The 23,015-nt window shown below is 47.4% G+C and overlaps 1 protein-coding gene across 1 annotated transcript; it reads left to right on the top strand.

The window, feature by feature from the left end:
- The first annotated feature begins 13,551 nt into the window (after positions 1 to 13,551).
- On the top strand, positions 13,552 to 20,463 carry LOC119557135. The gene is made up of 4 exons (XM_037869718.1): positions 13,552 to 13,705; positions 15,340 to 15,768; positions 15,836 to 16,036; positions 19,448 to 20,463. Exons 1-4 carry the CDS (start codon positions 13,703 to 13,705, stop codon positions 20,012 to 20,014), a joined length of 1,200 nt encoding a protein of 399 aa, XP_037725646.1. The 5' UTR covers positions 13,552 to 13,702; the 3' UTR covers positions 20,015 to 20,463.
- The last annotated feature ends 2,552 nt before the right edge of the window (positions 20,464 to 23,015 follow it).

Here is a 23,015-nt window from a genome sequence, read left to right as displayed (position 1 = left end):
TCCATTCCCATTCCCATCCGAAGTCGGGCCGATCTGAGCTGGCAACCCAGACTCAGACCGAGAGACCCAGACTCCGTGTTGCTCAATGTGTTGAAACATGAATGAATCTTGTTCACAATTTGGCAACAACACGTTTAGCACGAAACGAAGGACGACAATGGCCCAAAAGCAATGCAGGGGAGCCGCAGCCCCCCGATCACGGCTTTGGTTTTGGTTTTGGTTGGGTTTTGGTTTTGGTTTTGGCTTCGGTTTCGGATCCATTGTGAGCGGTCCTCGAGAACGGGGACCCGGGGACCCGGCTTTCCTGTTCGCCGGCGTCGCGTACACAAATTATTAGCAGCCCGTCTTTTGCCAGTCGCCGGTCGCCAGTTGCCGGTTGCCGGTTGCCGTTCGCTGGTTAGTAAAACATCATGTCGCTGTTAAGGGTACCAGGCACTGGGTCAGAAAAGGAGGAGCGGGGTGGTGCGGCAGGGGAGGCAAGGACAAGGACAAGGAGTCGGGGGGCAGAGCCGCCTCTGTGGTCCAATTTGGAGTCGCCGCTGCCGCTCGTCTTCGCTCCCATTGTTGTTGGCTCTGCCGGCGGCCAAGAGTCGCAGTCCGTAGCTGGAGCTAGAAAATTATCTGCTTATCTTGTCTTGTGCTCGTTTCGATCGGCTGCTTATTCATGTTCTCGTGTCCGGACCTGGTGTCCGTACCCTTTCCCAACCGTGGGGCATATCTGGCGGGGCATGGGGCATGTCTTGGGTAGGCTTGGTGGGGCAGGATCAGGTTGTAGGTCGGGGAGAGGCAAAGGGATATGTCTGTCAAGTGCCGGTCTTCATATCTCAGCTGGAAAATAATTAAACAAAATGTTCTTTAATTTCGAAACTCTCTGTACTGAATACATCTTAAGTGTTTTGATAGAGGTGTGATTGCATTTTCGTTAATTTGTGATCTTCATGACACTCCGATCCGTTTCAGATACTTTTAGTTTTACTTCTAGATGAGAAAACGACCTTCGTTTTCTTTTATTTCGCATTAAAGTAGGTACCTTACCAATATATATCATTTTGCAGTATTTTTGAATTTAACATGCATGTGAGTAAACGATCCTTAGTTGTTTCTTCTTTGGTATTCATGTAGTTACCATACCAAAAAGTATAATTAAAATATATCATTTTTAATTTCTTCTTTATTGAATTTATGATATTACAAAATTCACTCACTTTAGACAGCAAGTCACTTGTTTCCAATAGATTCCTAAATCGAAATCTTAGAGAGTTTCCTTGTGGCATAGGCCCAGATATGCGAATCGCTAACCGTCAAATATCATTTGCCAACAGTTTAATAAAAGTTCTACCCGGCATCAAGGTATCTCCTAGTCGAAAAAGCGCTCCTACTTGCTGTGTGTTTAATTTATGTGCTTGACGTGACACTTGCCAGGGGCCTCTGGCATTGGCATTGGGACTGGAATAGGGATTGGTTGTGGTATTGGTAATGGTTAGTGGTGGTGGTACTGGCCAGTAAGTGGTCAGTGGGAAGAGCAAGATCGGGGGCCAGGCTGCCTAATATGCGACAGCCGCCGCCTGTTAACACATCGGTGAACCTCAAAATATGAAAACCGAAACCGACACCGCTGCCGAAACCGAAACCGCACTGAAGCGAGCCCCGTCTTGGGTTCTGGGCTCTGGGTTCAGGTTCAGGTTCTGGACTCTGGGCTATGGGCTATGGGCTCTGGAATCGTGGACCCCACGCCGCTGTGCGGACCTCTCCACCTCCGCCTGCTCCTCCACCCCTTGCTCCTTCTGCTGAGCCCCTAACGAGGTGTCCAGGCGATGACGACGACAATGACGATGACGATGGCGATATTCGAGCCACTGGCTCGGCCCTGCGCCTCCACTCCGCCACTCCTCCTCAGGGCTGCGGTGGTGGTGCGGTGGTTCGGTGGTGCCTTGGCTCGGTGGTTCAATGGCTCGGTGGTGGCGAGTGAGAGTGAGACAAGCTGATCCTGCCCGAGAGCTGGTGATTGAATTTCACACGTGGCTTAGTGTCCGCCCGCATTAAGCACGCTTCGACGAGCCGCAGACAGAGCGGGAAAGAGACGGCTGGAGCGAGGAGCGAGCGAGAGGGCTGGCCTGGGGGAGAGCGAGACGGGGATAGGCAGGGCCAAGTGCGGTGGGAAGGAGATGCAGATAGTGCGGCGGGCTGTTATGCAAATGTGCCCGCCGGCAGGAGATGGAGACGGAGACGGAGACATCGCCATCTTGGCAGGCCGATGGCTGATCTCTCGCCATCTTGGCTGCACCACTGCACCACCTCCAGCTCCCGATCCCGATCCTGATCCACTGAGCCATTGTTCTGTGGCTCCTGCGATGGCATTCCGCAGATTAGAGGGAGCGAGAGCGAAAAGAGAGAGACCAGCGACCGGAGACCGGAGACCAGAGCCACATGCCACATGCCACATCCTGGGCCCTAGTCCCCGTTTCTGTGTCTGTTTCTGTTTCTGTTTCTGTCGCTGCGTATGAATGAGTTATTTCGGACCTAATCGCTCCGTTTGCATCTCGACCAACGACAAAAATGCCTTCGCCTCGTCTGCGAATCTGAATCTGTCGCCGCCGACTGTGACTGTGACTCCCCAAGCAACCAGCCAACTTCCCAACCAACCTACGGCTCCAAGTCCAGCTACATCTTCGCCTTCCAAAATAAAAAATAAAAAAAAAATAAGACAAAAAGATACACTGCCAGTGTCCCCAACTCAGATACCCGGCCACGTTTTGTTTCAGGCTGTCCTCCATTTGATTGAACTGCTCAATGAAATATGCAAATTTGTTGCCGCCGCTTAATCAACTGCAAGGCCTCAGAAACTCAGAAACTCTGTTTCAGCTTCAGCTCCAGCGCTCAGATTCAGATTCCGCGTGGCCCAGAGGTTCGGTTTTTGTGCCTCATCATCATCGCTGCCCTCGTCTGCTGCTGGCCAACACATTTGTGGTCTTTTGTGGTCTTAAATATATCCTGCTGGTGGGTAAATTTTTCTCTTCTCCTTTTCCCAGCTGCGGTTATCGGATCGCGGCGAGGGTAAGTCACGACTTTGCCGCCAAGAAGTTGCACTCGCAGCATCGCAGCCTCGCAGTCCCAAGTTCGCAGTTCGCAATCGGCAGACCCACTGGCCATCGCCATCACCATCACCCACTCCCCATCCGCTCGACAGTTGCAGTTGCAATTTGGCATTTGTACCCACATACGCGAACCTCCTGCGAGCTCATCTCACCCCCGCCCCGCCTGCCGCAAGAGTTCGGGATCATCTACACCGAAAGAAGTGGTAGATTGGGTGTTGCCTGGTCTTATATGTCAACCGAATTATTATTTGCTGTTGCCACTTTCAACAGTTCCTGTCTCTGGCTCCTGCAAGTGGCTGTAATTTTATTATCATTAAGAGCCGTGGACAAAGTGGTTCCAACACCTAGTGGTCTTAACCTCTCGACATCCATTGGATTCGATGCCACTTAATACTCTTTATTACGGCTAGTAAGGAAAGTATATAAATCAACTTAACTAAATTCGTCTTTGAACTCTGCACCTACGGCCATTGACTTCAACAATTTTAAAATTAAATGTATACTTGGCCCTACGAATTTATAGTTTCTAAAAATATTATCAATATATATATAACTCATGCTTCAATTTGAAGAATGAATGTAGATCCCAAAATAGTACAGCTTTGGCATTCAAGTTCTTAACACATATTTTTACTTAAGTGTTAGTTTATTCTACGAACTGATTTAACCCCAAGTATCCCAAGCCGATGTAAAAGGTTTTTGATAATTTGAAATAACAATAAAGATAAAGTTTCAATTAAACCACTCAATCAAACTGAATTAAATGTACTTAAAGAAGAAATTTAATTAATATTAATATAGCTTCTAATAGAAAATTAAAAGATATTTGTAAGTTAAGTAATCTAGATGATCCACTTAGTTTTCCACCGTGTATTCCGGATTCCGTTGGTTAGTTTTCCCGGTGAGGGTATCAGGTGTTCGCTGTCCTGGTCTATGGCCGACTTTGGACTCTAATTGAACTGTTCTTGCGCCGGCTAATTACATTTAATTGGCTTGGCATTTAATTTGGCAACTCAATCAAGACATCAAAAAGCGGCTGAGATGCAGATGGCAGCTGAAAATGCAACTGGAACTAAGATTTGAAATGAAATTGAAATCGAAATTGAAATTGAGAGTGACATGGCACTGGCCGCCGGGGGCTAACCTTCAGATATGAAATTCAACGGATCCCGATGCCGAACCCGAACCCGAATCTGAATCCGAATCCGAATCTGTTCCCTGCCACGCCCCCTGCACTCCCCATTTCCCATGCGATGGCAATGCGTCTATTTATGCAATAAGATACAAATGCAGATGCAGATCACGATGCAAGGGGAGCAGATACAAATCTGAGTGACTGGCAGATTGCTGCTATCGATGTTGGCTTAATATTTGCGTTTGTGGCGTTAATTATAGCCCGGGCCGAACAGAGCCGAGTCGTTTCTCTGATTGTTTATTTGCTTGGCTCTTGGCTCGGACTTGGATCGAACTGGGAGTGGAGTGGAACGGAGAGGACCTGGCTCTGACAATTGCGCTGCCGGCCGTGTAATTCCGGTTCGTGCAACGATAATTATATTAATTTGCCATCGAATGAGCCGCCAGTGATACCCGATACGGCTGCACTTGCAGTGGCAGTTTCAGTTGCACTCCACCAGTACCAGTCTTGGTTATCAATTTCCCACTTTGTCCATCTAGCTGGCTATCCGACCATCTCACCATCTGACTATCTCACTATCTGGCCATCGACATGGCATGGCCATTACAAAACAATTGCGACTGAGGAAAATCAAATCGAGCCGATACTCTGTACATGTGGCCCAAACAGCTGACATGTGTGTAATTATGCGAAATCAGGCAGACCAAGGAAATGGGACAGCAGAGCATCAGCGAGATCTGTCATCCCACTAACGGAATCAAGTGCCAGGACATTCGATACACTGATGCAGGATTGCAGTTCGACCCTATACCAATCCCTATCCCTATCCCATTGCCATTCCCAATGCGGCGCTGTCATAAAGACTTCAATGTGGGCATTAAAACGCGTGCAGCAGCCGAGATACAGATAGGGAGCTTCAGATACAATACCCTAAGCCCTCTAAGCCCCCCGAAACCCCTGCTCGAGTTGTCTGTTGGCTGCGTGTAAGACAAATGAGCACTCAATTATCGTATTTCTGCTTTGGCCGCTGCTTCATTTGTCTTCGCATCGGAGTATCTGTGTGCGTGTGTGATTTCTTGTGGACGGGGTGTGTGTGTGTGTGTGTGGGAGTATCTGTGTGTTTGGCCAGGACTAGGAATGGTTACCCAAGTATCTAAAGTTAGAATATCCTTCAAGGTTGATTTCGCTTGAATTAGGGGTGAATCAGGCAGGGTTAGTCAGGCAAAAGGAAAGGACATCTGGAAGTTTTCCATTGAATGGCAGACAGGATCAGAGAAAACAAAAAACAGGGTCACCAGCCAGAAGCTTTCGGGTGGTCCCCGTTTATCGAGACTCGAGGCTCCCCACTCAGAGCAGAGCCGAGCACTTTTTGTCCCCGGACCGGGTCCTCCTGTCCCGCCGCCTCCGTGCGGCCTGTCAGTCAACGCTTGTGAGGCATCTCCCCATCTCCCCATCTCCCATCCCGAGTCCCGATTCCCGATCCCCTGCTCCTGGGCTGTCCACTCAGTTCGCTCCTCTTTTAAGCAGCAAAATGCGGAATTATGAATCGGCATGTTTTACATGTGCGGGAGGTCTTGTAAGACACACACGGACACAATGCCTCCGCGTTCGCCGGTGTGCGTACCTGTCGCTCAATCCCCGGAGCCTTGGAACCTGTTCGCTCGACCCGACACCGCCACTCCACTCCACTCCAATCCACTGCCCCTTGGCCACCCGTCAAATCCTGAATTAAATGTTGTGAAATTGTACACTTCAAAACGAAAACAAGGGGGCGGGCAGGGGCAGTGGATCGAAACGGATCGGATCGTTTCAGATCGGTAAAGAAAGGAACTATCATTCTACATAATTATCATCTGGTGTGCGGGGTTTTGTTTTTCGTGTGTTCCATCCCCGATCCTCAGATACTCAGATACTCAGATCGGATCTGCCGTGATCTGATTTGTGATCTGTTGCTGTTGTTGCTGCAATTACAGCCAGCTCTCACATTGTGTGGTCCACTCGCCGGCTGCAACTCCATTGCTGGCCGAGATTAATGGCTGCGCATTAATCAGCCGTCGGCGAGCGGGCGCCATCAACACTTGCAGTGCTTCCTCGGACTTGACTCGAACTCGGACCTCATCCTGTCCCAGTTGCACTGCTCCTCCGCTGTCATTTGACACTTTCTGCGGTCAAGCCCAATCAACGAGCAATCCCAAACGGAGGCGCCATCGAACAGATCCCTCTGCCCCTTGCCCTTTGCCTCTGCCTCTGCGAAACCGACTCCGACATCGCATTACTTCCACGCCAGCTAGCTGCCCCAGAGCCTATGAAAAGTAATAACTGTGGGAACTGATTTGCGGTGCCGGTGTCGCTGCCCCGCTATCCCTTAGCCCCGCATACCCCCATCCCCCTCGCTTCATTGCCGTTTTATTGGTTGAAAATAAGTTAATAACATGGATGCCGACGCCGCCGCCGCCGCCGCCGAAGAGGCTCCAATATCCTTTCAGCCCCTCTCTTCTGGCCAAGGAATAACAATAAGAATAACAATGCAACAATATTGCCAGTTTGCCAGCTTGCCAGTTTGCAGCGGAAGCTGCTGGAGGAGCAGCTCCTGCTCTGCTCTGCTATTCCTTTAGCCCCTTTTCAACAGCCAGGCCAAAGAGCCAAAGTATATCATCACAGCCACCTACGGATGGGATCTGGAGGGACTGGAACTGCGACTGCGACTGGGATCCTTCTGGCACAAAGGGGCTTTGAGAGCAACGCCGCCACCGCAGCAGCCACCGCCTTGGGCGATGGGCATGGGTTAAGCATGGGTTAAGCATGGGCATATGGGTTAGACGCCGACACCGCCGATAATGATGAAGGTGTTGGCGATGATGATGCTGATGACGCGAATGCGCCACAGCCAAAGTCAAAGTTAAGGCTCCACCCCGAGCCCCCGGGCCACCGAGCCCCCCTCGCTCACCACGCCCCTTGAACCGCTTTGTTCTCTACTTTTGGCCCGGCCAAAGCGTCCAGCGAATACACTACTTTCGGCACTTATTGGCATCAAGCATTCAAGGATTTATATTTGGGAAACATCAATATTTAATTTATTTACAATCTTTCTTTTGACATAAAGTACATTCTTGAATTAATTTTTAGATAACAGAAATATCAGTATCTATCTAATATCACTTCTTTTCGGCTTATTGCCTCAATCTGTGGGGGAGAATCAAACCATTGAGTGAATTTTATTTATTTTCTTTTCTATGAGTTTTATAGAGTTATGCTTTATTTAAAAATCTGGAATAAATATTACATGATACCATTTTGTTGTGGTAAAATATATAACTTAATTTAATATATTAAGTAGTTTTTAGGATGTTGTATGGTCCTACATTTTTTTAATCGCCCTTCTTAAACGTACTTTGGAATTTCTAAAACTAGAGCTGGCAACTCGAAGTGAACACCCATGTGGGTCATCCGCTTAGCCACCTAATCCCCGCTTAGGTGAGCTCCATTCGCCACAGATCCCGATTCCAATGCCCGTCGGTGTAGGGCATTCCGAGGGGCTGTGCGACTGGCGCCGGTTCGCGATGCGCCGCCGCTAAATGGGATCAGTTTTGGTAACGAGTTAACGAGTTGATTTCACTCCAGCGATTGCCGCCGCCGCAGTCGAACCGGATTAGCAGTTGCATCCCCTCTGACCACCGAGCGCCGATCATCGACCACCATCTACCATCCAGTATCCAGTATCCACCATCCACATCCCCCATGCCCCATCCCCCAACCGCCGACCGGCTCCATCTTTGTCTGCGTCTGTGCGGTGGCCATGGCCAATGTCTACACAACAAGGTGACGGCTCATAATGACGGGCCATGGCCAAGAACGTGAGCACGGATGGGCCGGGCTGCCATGGATCGGCTGGGATCAAATCGCGCTGCGTTGAGGCGTTTGCACCTCCCATGGATGAGTCGCCGGGTCCCGCTCCCTTGGCCGCAGCACGGCGAGAAAAGGTGGCTAAGATAATCAAATAGTCTTACAAACGCATCCGCAAGACAAGTAAATGAAAAATGTTATAAAATGTATGGGATTCCCTTACAGGAAATTGCAAATAAGACCACGGTTCCAAAAAACTACCATACCACCAATTCTATTCTTATAAGTATATGCAATCCCACAATATTAATTAAGGAAAAACTAAAATATGGTATGGTGTCTTCTTTATAAAAAATTGCAAATAAGGTCAAGGTTCCAAAAACTTAAATACCAGTTCAACTATACTTATAGAAACTTTTAAGCAATGTTAGTTTTACAGATCACATTAATTACATTTCCAAAATTAAATTGTTTTAGAGCTAAAAGTTAGCGAAATGGGTTAGTCATCATTACTTATCGTATTATTTTCTTTATAAGTTCACATTTTTGTAACTACCATGCCATCTACCCGATTTGTAATTAGTGTTCTAGCTATTTATACTCACTAGTTTATATTTTCTAGAAACTTAAAAGCCATGCTTGATCTTGTTAAATACATTTCTAAATCTAATTATATTAGCGATTCAGGTTAGCGGCATGACTCAATCAATACCTAACGTATTAGGTTCTTTATAAGGCTTATGCCAATTTTGGAAAATAATCAAAAAATTCTCAAAAATATAAGCATTTTGAAAGACGTTGTAAGATTTGGTCATAACTTCGGGGCCAATTCTCGCAGTGCGCTGTGCCTTTGATGGTCGCTCCATATGCATCCATCTTCCTACCCCCTCCGTCGCCGCTCCTGGATCTGCTGCTGTGGCTCCGTTTTCGGGGCTTTGTCGAGGGGCGTTACCCGGTGATCATCACGCATTTGCGCCAACCCCCCTGCCCCGCGGCACCCCTGCGCCCCCCTCGCAGCCGCTGCCCCCGCCGGGGCTGCCTTAATGGGTGTTATTTTGTTTTGCCGTAAATATTTCTGCAATGGGCGCTAATTAAGTTTGGCTCTTTTTGGGCTCTTTTGACTGCATCCTTCGCACTTTGTTATGTGTGAAACTTTTAAATTTCGTTCGGTCGGCAAAGATGAAAACCGCCGTGGCATCCCCCCAAATTGGCGGGCATTAAAGGCCCCGCGGCCCCCGGCTCTGCGACGATCTGCTCCGCAGGAAGTATCAACATGGCTAGCTATTAATCTGCAATTGCAAATTGCTCATACGCCACGTGGTGCGGGCGTCTATGAATGAACTAGTGAGTAAATGGGTGTAGAACGATGAGTAAAACGAAAAAAATAAAAACGCCACTGACACTGCACGGCCAATTTCATTAGCCGTAAAATATTTGGCATTGTTTTCTCGCCCCGCGATTTCGCTGCTTTTATGACTCACTTTCACCGCTGCTTCATTCTCCTGCTGGCTCTGCAGCTTTTAGTTGCTGTTTCAAATCGATTGGACAATAAATTAGCATTATGCGGTTACAGCCAGTCAAATTCCTCGCGATGAGCTGGCAGCATCTCGTCGACTGCGGCGGGTTCAAAGTTCTCTGCGGGGGCGACGCACGTCGCCTTATCAGCGCCTAGGCCAGTAATTTCCAAAGATTGCAATCGCAAGACATTATATCATTTTTTGGGAATTTCGGGGCTGACTGAAGTCTTTTTTATGCCCACTCATTTCACGTTCGATTTGATAAAATTGCGATCACTTGACGCGGGGCTTGTTTGAAAACCCAAATTCGGAACTCTCCGGAAGTGGTAGCGCTTTACTAATAAAATGTGAGCCGTTGGGGTGGGGATATATGCCCCAGATTATTAGCCAAGTTGTATTCCTACTGAAAATGACACCACATTAATCATCAAAATCTTTCAGCTTCCTGTTGAGGCTTATTGTATTACAATACGTTTTTGTCACATAAGTTGATATCAGAACTTGTGTATGTTGAAGGTGCGATCGTCACTAGCTTTTGACTGCTCTCTTATAGATCATTTGTTTGATTATAATTTAGATAACTTAGAGATAATTTAGGGGCATTTGCATTATCACTTTTAGAACCGTATACAAGTTCTGCCTCAGTGCAGTGTACTTATTGTTTTAAGATAATCTCCAAGCTAAATAATGTCTTAAGATGCATGCTCAACTAAAATGCAAGTTAACTGTAGGAATATTTACAAATGCAGTTTGCTCAGAACAGTAGCTTAAAATGTAGTATGTAATGGTAGTCTGTGGCCCCAGAAAGTACCTTATATCTTATAAAATTGACATTATTTGTCAGCCAATTTAAATCCTTCTCGAAGCATATAAGCATACATTGCAATCGATCTTGAAATGCCCCTAATAAGCCACTTAAAACGTTACATTTGTAATTAAGTAGTTAGCTACAGATGAGCCCCGAGAAAGTTCTTCCCCGTGCAACGTTTCCACTGGACCCTCGAAAGTAGTGGGTCCAATTACGTGTCATTTACTATGCCATTCAAGCTAAGGTTCATTCTAGTTTTCCACCCATGCCGAATCTCCACCACAACCGCAAATCGTTTCCCCCACAGCCACAAGGCATGCAATTCCATTTCCATATCCAATTCCATTCATTTAATCTCGCCGAGAGTTTTCCCATGTGCTGGACGCGTGTCCCGTGCCCCCACATGATCGCGGCGAAGACGTCAAAGATTACTCATACGCCACCGCCACCCCAGTCATCGGCTGTCATGCATTAGCCATTAGGGTTTTACACTAACGCCGCCGAACGGTTGCGATAGTACAGACAACGCAGACAGCCAATTTTGGTCAATTTTCGAACCGAAATCAAAATCAAATTCGGTATCCGCCAATTGGACAGATCAACACGATAAGCCAAAGTCACAGCCAAAACCAAAGATACCCGATTCGCACCAGTGTTCGACACAATAGTTTAAAAATAGCTCGGCCCAATCATGACAATGGCTACAATACGTCTGATTGACCGACCGCCGGCGGTGGGCGGCGGAGTGGGAGTGGCGTTGAGCGGCAAGCGGTAAGCGGTAAACGGCGACGTCGCCGCCACCGTCCATGAGTAACGATGAGTGCTCAATTACTTTGCGATTGATCATGTTTTTGGCGCGCGGTGAAATTTAGACCGCTTTTCAGCCTGCCACGCCCCCGTCCTCGTCCGCTGCGCCCCTCCTCCAGTCGGGCATCCGCATTCTGCGAGCAGAGAGGCAGAGAAGCGGACAAGCGGCGGCGGCAACCATGAATGAATCGCTGTGTTTGCCAGCGTGAGAGCTCGGCTCGCGGCTGAAAAACCGTGTCGTCATTGGCGGCCGTCGGTGGCAGACGGAGCGTATGAGTAATATTCTTGCGAAATTGAACGGAAATAACTGAAATTCATGCCCACCCCACAGTGCCGAGTATTTGCGGGGGTTACAACCGAAACGGAATCGGAATTGGCATCGGAATCGGAAGTGAGGAGAGTGAAAGTCAGTCGATAAGAGCCAAGTGGCCGCTCTCTCGGCCATCCAGAGACCGGCAAAAAACATGTGTTTTGTTTATCTGCGAGCGGGAGAGTCGGCCGCCTAGAAAGCCACTCGGCCATACAGTTCGTGTACTAGCACATATGGCGCTCAGCTGGCCCTATCTGGCCGAGATCGGCCCACCTAACGATCGATCAATCACTCCACTCGGCCCGATTATGTGTCATCCGAAGGGGAGCGCTGGAGAACGCTGGCAGCGCTAATTTGCCATGGGCTTTGAGTATTTTTCGGCGCGCTGAAATCTGGCTGGCCTAATCAATAACTAAACAGTTTTTTTCACGCCCATTACGACTGGGTAATACGGGCTATAAATCTATTATGTTCGCGCTGAGCAGCAACAATAAAAGTAAACTGGTCGGCTTGACGAATATAACTTATCATGCTTTTATCAAAAATACGCCATTCAAAAGAATTCCTGCTAAAATAAATGTCATAATACATTTATATAGAATATTTGTTTTAAGAATGCCACTTCATCACAAAACTATTTGTGTTGCGTCAAAGAAATATGTTATTTATATATTATATATATCATTTCCAACGTAATTTCATTTTTAATTATAAAAAAGCTAATTATCCATTCATCATTTCCAAAAAAAAAAAATATTTTTACTTACGAATGGGATTTTTAGATATTTGTTTTCCCAGAAATTTTTATGATTTATTTGTAATGAAATAAAATCAAAGATATTTGTTATGGTCTTTGTATATTGCAAGACTTCTTAAGCTCCATTTAAAATAAATATGCTCGTGGAAAAAGTTCTGTATTCTGTATTCTGTAATTTATAGATTAACTACCATTACTATTTAAAAACTCTCCAAACACGCCTGTAGTAACCTTGATAAAATCTATGGTATTTTTTCGGTATTTTAGCTACAGGGTGACCACTGACTACAGGGTACACTCTGGACAATACCCAAGCACTCTGATCTGAATTAAAATAAACATCCTGATTGACATCGTTGTTTATTAATATCTTGATTAGCTACCATTACTATTTTAAAACTTCCAAAAACTCGCCTGAGATAACCTTAGTAAAATATGTGGTATCCTTTTGGTATTTTGACCACAGGGTAGCCCCTGACTACAGGGTAACCTCCGACTACAGGGTAACCCCTGACTACAGGTTAACGCCTGACTACAGGTTAGCCCCTGACTACAGGGTAACCTCTGACTACAGGGTAACCCCTGACTACAGGGTATCCCCAAGTCCGTACCCCACCACTCAGAGCCGTTTTTCCCTTTTTCGCTCGCTCAGCTGGGTTCTTTTATGGCTTTCTCGCCTTGTTTTTGGCACTCGGCGAATGTTTTGAGCGCTTTTCTTGCGATTGCACACTCATGACAGCCCCAGCCGAAGCGACACACTCACTTCCGCCGAGAGCGGCTCTCCCTGTCTCCGTCCCGCCGCCGCTCCAGCCGTCTCTCTTCCGCTCGCACGGCTTCTGGAGCGAGTCGAGCGGACCGGCGGTTGGGCGTCCGCCTCCTCATTAGTATGCTCATAGTAACTGAGGAGTTCAGTCCGTCTCCGCCGAAACCCAACCACATAGCTGCATGCGAGCAGGCGAAAGGCGAAAAAGTTGCGAAAAAAGTTGAAAAAGGCTGGGGAAAAGGCGAAAAAAGCGAAGAAGGCGTCGAGAAAGCCACTCCAATCGACTCCAATCCACTCCACTCTCATCAGCCACGTCGCTCTCCGGCGGCGAGAAATCGACAGCGACTTCGACCGCGACTTCGACTTCGACGGCGGGCCGTTCGATCGGATCGGAATCAAATCATAGCAGTCAGTCGAAGGCAGCGCGTCGACACTTAGCGCGATAGTTCCTCCACCCGAGTTGCGAAGATACAACCGATTCGCCAAATTGCGAGTCCGCGTTCGCTTGAGTTATTATTTTTTATTTTTTTTTGCCCCTCCTGATTTTTTTTTTGGTTACATTCTGGAAGATTCCTTCCGCCAAGATCTACTGAAAACCCCAGGAAGATAAGACCAAAGTGCTTGTACGAAATTTGTGCGGAATTCCCAGCCAACTATTTTTATGTAAATGGTAAGTACAACTGACTACTAGCCACTATACGTTGCACGGGGATTTTTGTTTGTTTTTTTTTTCGCTTTGCTTTGTTTTGCCTTACCTTTTCATTTTGCTGGAGAGTGGGGGGGGGGAGCGGAACTCACCTGTGCGTGCTTGGTTTCCTGATAAGTACAGGTGTTTGAGTGATGGCGCTCGACACCTGTGGCCAAAAGTTCTCGCTCTCGAAACGCTGTAATGGCCAGGAGGTGACTGAGCTGGCCCCTATATGATGAAATTAGGTAGTTCGGGAGGAGACTGGACGGGATTAGTTATGCATGATCAAGAAGAGGCATCCTCAGCCTCCCATGAACAAACTCTCTCATGAATCATTGCTCATGGTAGTCACAAAAATAACTAGTAATTCATGTATAGCTTTCTGAAAATCCAGCTAACCGCATTTCCAGTAATTTTTTTTTTTCGTAAATGATTCACAAAATGTTGTAGCTATTACAAATGTGAAAATCCCTTAATCAGGATCTTTAGATTCCATTGGAGTAGGGAGGGTTGTTATGAGGCTTCGCGGCGTTTTAGCTTTTCTGGCCGGCCCAAGAGCACTTTTAATCGTCTGTCGTCGAAAATTAAAAAAAAGCCAAAGAGCGAAACATGTGAAATTAATTTACACGTTCCGTGCGGCGGGGGGTGGTGGGGGTTGGGGGTTGGCCGCGCACTGGATGCGTCAGCGGCGGAGATTCGCCATGGACAAGGTCCGGGCCAAGAGCGGACCGGGCGAACTGAAGGGGGACAGGGACAGAAAAGGGTCGGCGATAAAGCCGAACGTAAGAGAGAAGCGAACGGCAAGAGCGGGCGAATTTCACAAAAGTTTGCAAGACAAGAAGCCAGGTTCGTTGACCACGTTGGCCAGTGTAGACACGCGTGGAGCCAGCAGGGCCTACCCCACCACTAGCACCACCACCACCTGCCACTGGCAACCTCCACCGCCGGACGACCTCCACCCGACACACGATGATTCAGCCAGAAAATGCGGCCAAATAAAGAAATTTATTTTTAATTTTAAATAATTATGTCAGCCAGATAAAGACAGCAATAGCTAAAGCGCAGACGATAACAATAACAAATCACGCACGCTTCGGACCCCCAAACAATTGCGATTATACGGGAATCCCCGAGCAGCCAACAATCATCAGCCGCCCACTCACACACTCACGTGCCCGGGTCTCTGGGTCTGGGGTCTTTGCGTTTCGCATTTTGGGTGCTGGATGTTGGATGTTGGGCATTGGGCTTTGGTTTATATTCGGCCAAAGTTGGCCAAGCTCAGAAGGGGGAGATAATATATAACCAGTCAGCCAGGTTCAGTTGTCCGCGCGGCGTCCGTTAGTCTTGACTTATGGTAATTGCTCCCTCGGCGGGGAAGATATTTGGCCCTCATTTAGCTGTCGTTCGTGTGTATAAGCAGTTCAAAATCGGCCAGACGTATTTGATTTTGGCTAATATATAACCTGTTGGACTTTTCTCATGCTAAGTATGCCAAAGTTTGACGTCAAGGCCGTGGTAGATCGTAGCTGAAACCTATGACGGCTACTGTGGGAAAGGGTTGCCATCAATGGGTTTTTGGTGTATTTTCTAATTTCTTATTTTGTTTTACCCCGCAGACGGCAGCTGCCCGCCCGCTCGACGTCAGCAGGAGCAGGATCAGGAGCAGCGGAAGCGGTATTGGCAGCGGTAGCGGCAGCACAACGGCCAGCACCAGGAAGCCACCGCCGTCCGTGGATCGACGTCGTCTTCCGAACAGGATCTTGTCGCTGGTGACGCTCGCCTTGGTCATGTGCCAGCTCCAGCAGTTAGCCCACTGCGGCGGCGGTGGCGGCGGCGTCTCGGCCGCCCCAACTCCAGGATCCCTATCCACCAACACCACGCTGAAGCACCTGCAAAAGCGGTCGGGGGTCAACTTCCGGGCCACCTTCCAGCATTTGCTGAACGCCAGCAGCACGCATCTCGATTGGGAGAACACCTGCAACCACAGGCCCACGGGCTTGTCTGAGAAGCGGAACAAGACAAGACGTTGCCGGAAGCGACTGATGGTAAGTTCGAGGTCGCTGCCTGCTTCCAGGACTCGCCCAGCTAATCCATGCCAAATGTATCTTACAGATCCTTCAAAGGCTGCAGAAGCAAACCGCCCGCGAGTTGCGAGGCGTACAGGACGACGACAAGGAGAGGAACACTGTGGACAATATGAACGGACTGGCCAACAAGACCATCAAGGCCCTCGACATCAGGAAAATTCGGAAGTACAAGTTCCACAGAGTGCACTACGAGTTTCTGCCCCGTCTGAAAAACAGCAGTAATCAGGTGAGTCCCTTGAGATAGTAGATAGAGATCACCGTAGTCTAGAATCCGCGATCCATCAAACCAGACGGGGTGTGAAGCGCTCTAAGATGATGTTTTACAAACATTAAACACTCGCGGTGGGCTCTTCTGTTGCCAGGGAGCCGGAGGTGATAAAAAAGAGGATCACGTGAGGCGTTCGCTCCGTTCACCTGCGTAGGTGCAAACAGACCGTCACAAGTTAATGGCGAGTGGAGCGGTCATATGAGTCCGAATCCGAGTCCGGGTCCGAGGAATCGTGCCGGGGGTAGCGAGAGTGGTTACTATAGTTCGACAAACTGAGAGTTAAGGGCTGCTAGCCAGCAAGAGCTCTAGGCACATTTCCCGTTAGGCCGTTCCGGGCGTCAAATTCACGACCGCACCTCGTTCGATTCGTCAGCATTAGCCGGCATTTCGGGACGCCCCATTAACCGTCGATTTGCATTGGCAACAAACAACAATGGCACGAGGGAAAACATTAGCAATCGATGCCATAACCACATTAAGATTAAGAGCAAATTGACGGCGCGCGCGCTTTTTTCCGAGTATTGTTTATATAGATCCATCGCGATCCCCTCCAAACCGGCCTTGTTCAAAGATCACGTTTTATGACCGCCCCGTATATTGGATCGATCCGAATAGAAGCCGAATCAAAGCTGAAAACGAAGTTGAGTCTGAATCTGAATCTGAATCGGAGTCTGAGTCTGAGTCTGAATATGAAGCCCCTCATTTCGAAGTGGATAATTCGTTTCACAAACAAAATAAAATCAAGCGGCACATTTTATTTACACTATTGACAAGTAAACAACAACAAACAGAAGCTAATCAAAAATTGAATTGGATTCGGCATCAATATCTGAATTATGGCTTTGTAGATGGATAGAGGAAAATTATGAAGCTTTTCACTCCGAACTGTGGGCAATTTGATTTTACTGGCATGGAACCATTTGGGGATGGCAAATTGGCGACCCGGCAAATGACGCCTTTTCGGGGGCTGGGAACTCGGAAATAGTTTCGCCCTGGCATGGGCAATGAGCAAACCCAGCTGAGGAAAAACCCGAGGTGACCGATAAGCCAGCCTGTGAATAATGTGAATAATGTAGCTTAGGTGGGGCGTGGGGAGTGGGGAGTGTGTAGGGTAGATTGTACTACGGTGCAGAACGTGGAGTCAGGAATGTAGGAGCCGGTATTCGTGGAATTGACTAATTGGCTAATCGGGTAGCCGGCTTATCGGAGCCGCGGGTGCGAGTCAATACGTGACCACATGACAAGCCCATGCCCCAAAAGGGTCTAACCGAGATCTAGGCGAGGGTCGATCGAGGGGGTGGATTGATCGAGATCGGTTTGGTTGCTTCAACGTGCTAATTCGGATGTGCCCGGGAAAGTTTCGTGTAAGACAGAATTATCTGCAGATAACCAGATGAGGGTAGTTCACTTGGCATGGCCATAAAAGCTTTTTTATGGGCCCCTATACTAAAAACGAGAGCGTGGGCGGAGGGAAAAAGCCACCATCTTGACCACGGAATCTGCCGAGTCACCTCAAGTCAGCCAAAAGTCACGATCAGTGTACAGGTGTATCTCAAAGGTCCCTAGTCGTTTCATGTATTACTAGTTTTCCCAAGTTAGCCAACGCCATCATAGTCATCGCCATTGCTAAATTCATTCATTCATTTGCCAATTCATTCAACCACCTATTCAGGGCGATGAGCAAGGTTTGGCTTTCGCTGAAATTTCTCAATTGTCGTCATAGTTGGGGAAAAGTACCTGAGCCAGGGACCACACTGCGAGAAAACTATGGGTACTTAAATGAAGAAGATATATCTAAGCATAGATATTATATTCTGCCAATGTCAAGAATTTTTTCATTACAATCAGATCTTAAAGCTTTAAAATCAATTATTAGTCCCCAATGACGGATCTTTTCTCGCTCTGTACCAAGCTGGGAACTTGCCACTCGGGATGTGTGTCAATATTTGGCCAATATCGGCTACGTCAATGCCAATTGTGCCAACTAATTGTTGACATCCCCGAGCGGAACGGACCCCAGAACGGAACCCGATCCGATGACGAGGTGCCAAGACGGACTGATAGAAGGGGTCTATTTTTAGGTGGATCGTATCGATACCGAGAAGCGACGGCCTTTTGACGTCACGGCCACATACTCGCATAAATTTTCGCACATAATTGAGAAACCTCCGATAGCATAGGATCGGATCGGAAATATGAAGGAGTTTAACGATAATATGTTTGAGCAGTTTTCAACGCTCATTTATTGTTAATGACACACTCGCGTTTACTCTGCGATATGGGTATGGGGACCTGGAAATGTGGGGATTTGGGGACGCGAGACGTATACGTGATATGTGATTCATGCGAGCAGAACCGTGGATTCCCCCGAAACTGATGCGAGCGCGAGCGAGAGAGGGCGTACCGCGAGCGGCATGAATGAAACGAAGACCCGACGAATACGTCACGAGCGGGCAGCCGAAGCGCAGCCGAGAACTCAAAAAACAGTTACGAGAGAGCGCCGATCGTTCGGCTCGATTTTCACTTTCAGCCGCCGGGCAGATAAAGGTTTGCAGAGAGTGGTAGGGGGAGCGGGCGGAGCGAAGCGGGCAGAGGGCAGCGGGCAGCGGGCAGCGCAGCCAGCGCGGGTTCACTCAACCCAAAACAATCGAACTACAGGACGGTCTTTATAAGATATTCCCACTATATCTGCCATATAGATAGTGAACAGCACGTTCGCATATCCAGTGCTCAGTGCCCTCTAGTACTTTACTTTAAAAAATCCATAATGGGAATTTTATTGCAATGGCAGCGACCATTATATCATAAAAGGCTTTTCAGTAATATACCCATGGCCTTCGTTCAAATCAAGCAACAGATATAGGATTTTGAATATCAAATAGTTATATTTCACTTCGAAAAGTAGCTATAGTGTATAGTTGAAATTGTATGATACAAAAATAGACAAGACCATGGACAATTGGCTATAACATAACATGTTTATAATCATTTCCATTTAATGTGTCTTATCTTCGAGTTCTTGGGCTAATCAACACAGAAACCTTCGCCTAAGTCTAAGATTTTGAATAACAAATAGTTATATTTCACTTCGAAAAGTAGCTATCATTGACATAATACGTTTTACAATAGTGTATAGTTGAAATTTTATGATACAAGAATAGACAAGACCATGGACAGTTATAACATAACATGTTTATAATCATTTCTATTTAATGTGTCTTATCTTCGAGTTCTTGGGCTAACCAACATAGAAATCTTCGCTCAAGACCGAGGTCAATCACTCATGATCATTGTATTCCTAATAATGTAGAATTCATGTCCTGAAAAACCAACTAACAAAGTTCCGATCTTTTTTTTCATCCATTCCAGCTGAATCTACGCCATGTGCACCGCGACCTGCAGCATTTTGTGGGCGCCTTTACCTACCTGCGCAACGCCCAGATGCACTGGGACCTGGTCAATTTGCAGGCGAGGAGCGTGCTGTCCGACGATCTGTGGCGCATGCGCAAGTCCGCGAGGGACATGCTCTGCACCGTGGAGGACGTCATCAACCTGACCAACCTGCTGTACACCCCCACGCGCAAGAAGGTGCGTCCCCAGGGCAGCAGCCAAAAGAAGCGGCGGCAGGCCCAGCCGGCGGTGACCTTTAGGATCCAGACCCGCCCCGTGATGGAGAAGTGGCTGCAGCAGTTCAGGTCAAACCCGGTGGAGCTGCACCAGCAGGCGACCTTGGCCGCCCGCGGCGAAGACGTTCCGCCGCCCCCCGACTCACCGTATCTGAAGTTGGACGCGTTATTCACCAAATACGAGTTCGTGCAGTATCTGAAGAGCATCCGCGTGATCCTCAGCCACCAGCGGCGTGATCTGTGCAAGGTGCGGAGTACTACGACGACCACAAAGGCTCCGAGCCAGATCCAGAACCAGATCCAAAGCTAAAGGAGAGAGAGAGAGGGAGCTACGGCCACGGCTGGAAGCTCACAACCGGCGAAACCTCCATTCCGAAACACGAGGCTCATTCCATGAAGACATCCTTAATTTATTAAACATCCTATATTTATTACTCACGACACCACACCTGTCACGAATCACGAGGAATCCCAGAAAATCCCAAGGCTATGAACAACCGAATAAGTAATGAGAACAATCAACCACAAAACCGAATGAAGATACCCAGTTTTCTCGATATCTCATGACGAATGTAATTTTTTTTTCCGTAACTCTAAGTCCCATTATATTATTTATTATAACCACTCGCCAACAATCTGCCGCACATTCCGCTAGATACTAAGTATACTAATATATACTTCGCCTTGTATTACGATGCTGTGATAGTAGATGATTAAAGTAAACACAACGCTCCACGATGGCCACAAGCTATATATCTCCCCCGATTATATACACGGATATATGTACGATTATACACCTCTATGTAACTTAGCTTTGATTAGGTATTAACTTTTTAGAAATCAAATACAAACAATTGAAAGTACAAACGCATAGAGAGTTTACCTGCTTATTGGGTGGTCGATTCGGATGGGGGATGGGGGACTCCGATTCCTGCTGGCGCCATATCAATTACACCCAGAAAATATATTCCCACCGAAATTGCGCATACGCCCCGTTTTGGGTGAGAGACCGAAATGTAAGAGAGACATAAAAGTGTCCAAACAATTTCCTTTTACGATCGTCGCCGAGGCTTTAATTGCAGCAGAATTACGCGGCATTTATAGACTTGTTCAAATATTTTATGAGCCATATAATAATTCTCTCCTCTGGGTCTGGCTGTGGGTCACCTTTGTCCCTTTGTCAGCTGCACACAAACACCAGCGATTTAACGACAAGAAATGTTTGTCGCCGCTCTTGATTCTCCGTTCTCCCTTCTCCAGATCTCCAATTCTCCCGGCCTTATCGCAGGGCCGGAATCTACGCGCGCACCTTCACTGGGCCCTGTATTTTTGATGTTCTCCTCTGCGGTTTGCCGGAGTACCCGAATCGGGTTTATCGCACACAATCAGCAATTGTCATTAATTTCGGACTCGGTGTACGTGCTCCGATTTGTCTGCCCAGCAGTGCTCCTCCTCCTTGGACTCCTTCTCGGTGACTGATTCAACAATTTAATATGCCAAAGATAGAGCGACAGAGAGGGATGCATTCCCATTCCACCGCTCCCATTCTCCATCTCCATCTCCATCTCCATCCCCAGTGGAGATGGTTATCGGGCTGATTTTATTGTGTCCTCTCCCTGCGACAGCCTCTCCGTGCGATCTGGGATCTCCGGCCAGTGATCTTGGCCAGGTCCGAGATCCATCCGAATGAGGCGCACATGCAGCTATGCGATCCCATTCATGGCCTCTAGATTCTGGATCGCCATCGCTACCCCTCTCTCTTTCGCTGCTTTGCATGCAGCCTGCGTCAACCCTTTTGTCCCTTTCAGGTGCACGTAGCGCGCATCTATCTTGAGTTTTGATAGGTTTTTATTGACCTGACCTTTATTAAATTGAAAATTATGTCTTTCTATGAGAAATGTTGAAATTCCTTTAGCTCTCTCTCAGTCCGGAACCCCTTTGTTTGAGCGGGCATATGCATTATCGGTAGGATGGTAAGGGATCTGAGGGCTAAGTACTATTAGCCATTAGCGTTTGTCTTATAATTTTAATGCCTTTTCTGTTAGCCTCAAAAATGTCTCACGGCGTTACGAAATCACATTAAATAGCAAATAATTCCTAATAATTCTTTACAACAAATTAAGATAATCTGATATTATATTTTAAAATATTTGATATTATATTATATTTATTAAAAACTTAAATAGTACCCCAAAATCCCCTTGACAACCAATTTTTCAATGGGTACTCCTCGAGTCGAGACCCCTCGGACCCTCTTTTTGGGTACCTCTCCTCTCCTGGCTCCTGCTGAATGAACTTTTGCGCCTGCAACTGATCTAATCTAAATGTTCGTTTTGTTTTGTTTCTGTTTTCTGTTCAGTTTTGAATCTGGATATTTTGTGTCCGACTCTTCCCGTCACAAGTCACGTGCAGGGAACTGTTTTCTGTTTTGTTTTGTTTTTTTTTTCTGGTCTTGGGCATCAACGCGGCGGCAATTAATTTAAAATATCTTATTTCATTTGTGTTTTTCTTTTTTTCCCTCTTATTTTATATTTAACTTGTATTTGCCGTGTGTATTTTTGAGTTATGTTTTCCGCTGCAGATTTCCTCAGATAATGGCGTTACATTTATGTTCCCTAAGTGTTTCCAAGCCGCAAGAGGTTGGAGCGGGGCGGGCGGGGCAGACAGCCCGCCCACCAGGGCGTGTGTCCAGAGTCCAGTATCTCCAATAGTTCCGATTGTAAAACGATTCGCGTGGAGCTTTAGATTCGCGACTCTCCCACGAACCAAGATCGCTGGCTCAGCGAATCCGTCCGCCTGTGGGAATCTCCTCGCAGTACGGAAGATTCTCCGGAGAGGAGGGGGGGGAGTCTGGGGCTATTGGGCCCCTCACTGAGACTGAGGTGTTGAAATCCCCGGCCACATCTATTGCCCAAGTCGCGGCTCAGCAGTTTCTGCGTTCACGGAATCGAAAGCCCTTCTCTGTGCGCTGGCCAGCTGCTCTTGGGCAATCAGCAGCCGCTTCCCCGATCCCCGAAATTTCCTCGAGAAGAGATCTTATTGTAAACATAATTGTCGAGCTGCAAAATCGGAGGTTGAGCTCGACTTGCTGACGGCACTGAAAAACCCAAATTGACAGAGGAAGCCAACGCAAAACTGCTGGTGGAGGAAAAGTGTGATATTTCCAAGAAGTATAATAAGTCCAAGGAGGGTTTTCTCCAACACAAGGTGAGTTTAAGAACCATTTCACTTTTCAAAGTGTTTCATAAGATGTTTTATAAATCTGCAGGTATGAAACTATTTTTAGTTATCTACAAAATGTTAAAAAAATA

The sequence above is a fragment of the Drosophila subpulchrella genome, chromosome X (assembly GCF_014743375.2).
Source record: "Drosophila subpulchrella strain 33 F10 #4 breed RU33 chromosome X, RU_Dsub_v1.1 Primary Assembly, whole genome shotgun sequence".
In the NCBI taxonomy this organism is placed as follows: domain Eukaryota; kingdom Metazoa; phylum Arthropoda; class Insecta; order Diptera; family Drosophilidae; genus Drosophila; species Drosophila subpulchrella.
Note: the sequence above shows the minus strand (reverse complement) of the source record. Positions and strands in the feature narration are given on the sequence as shown.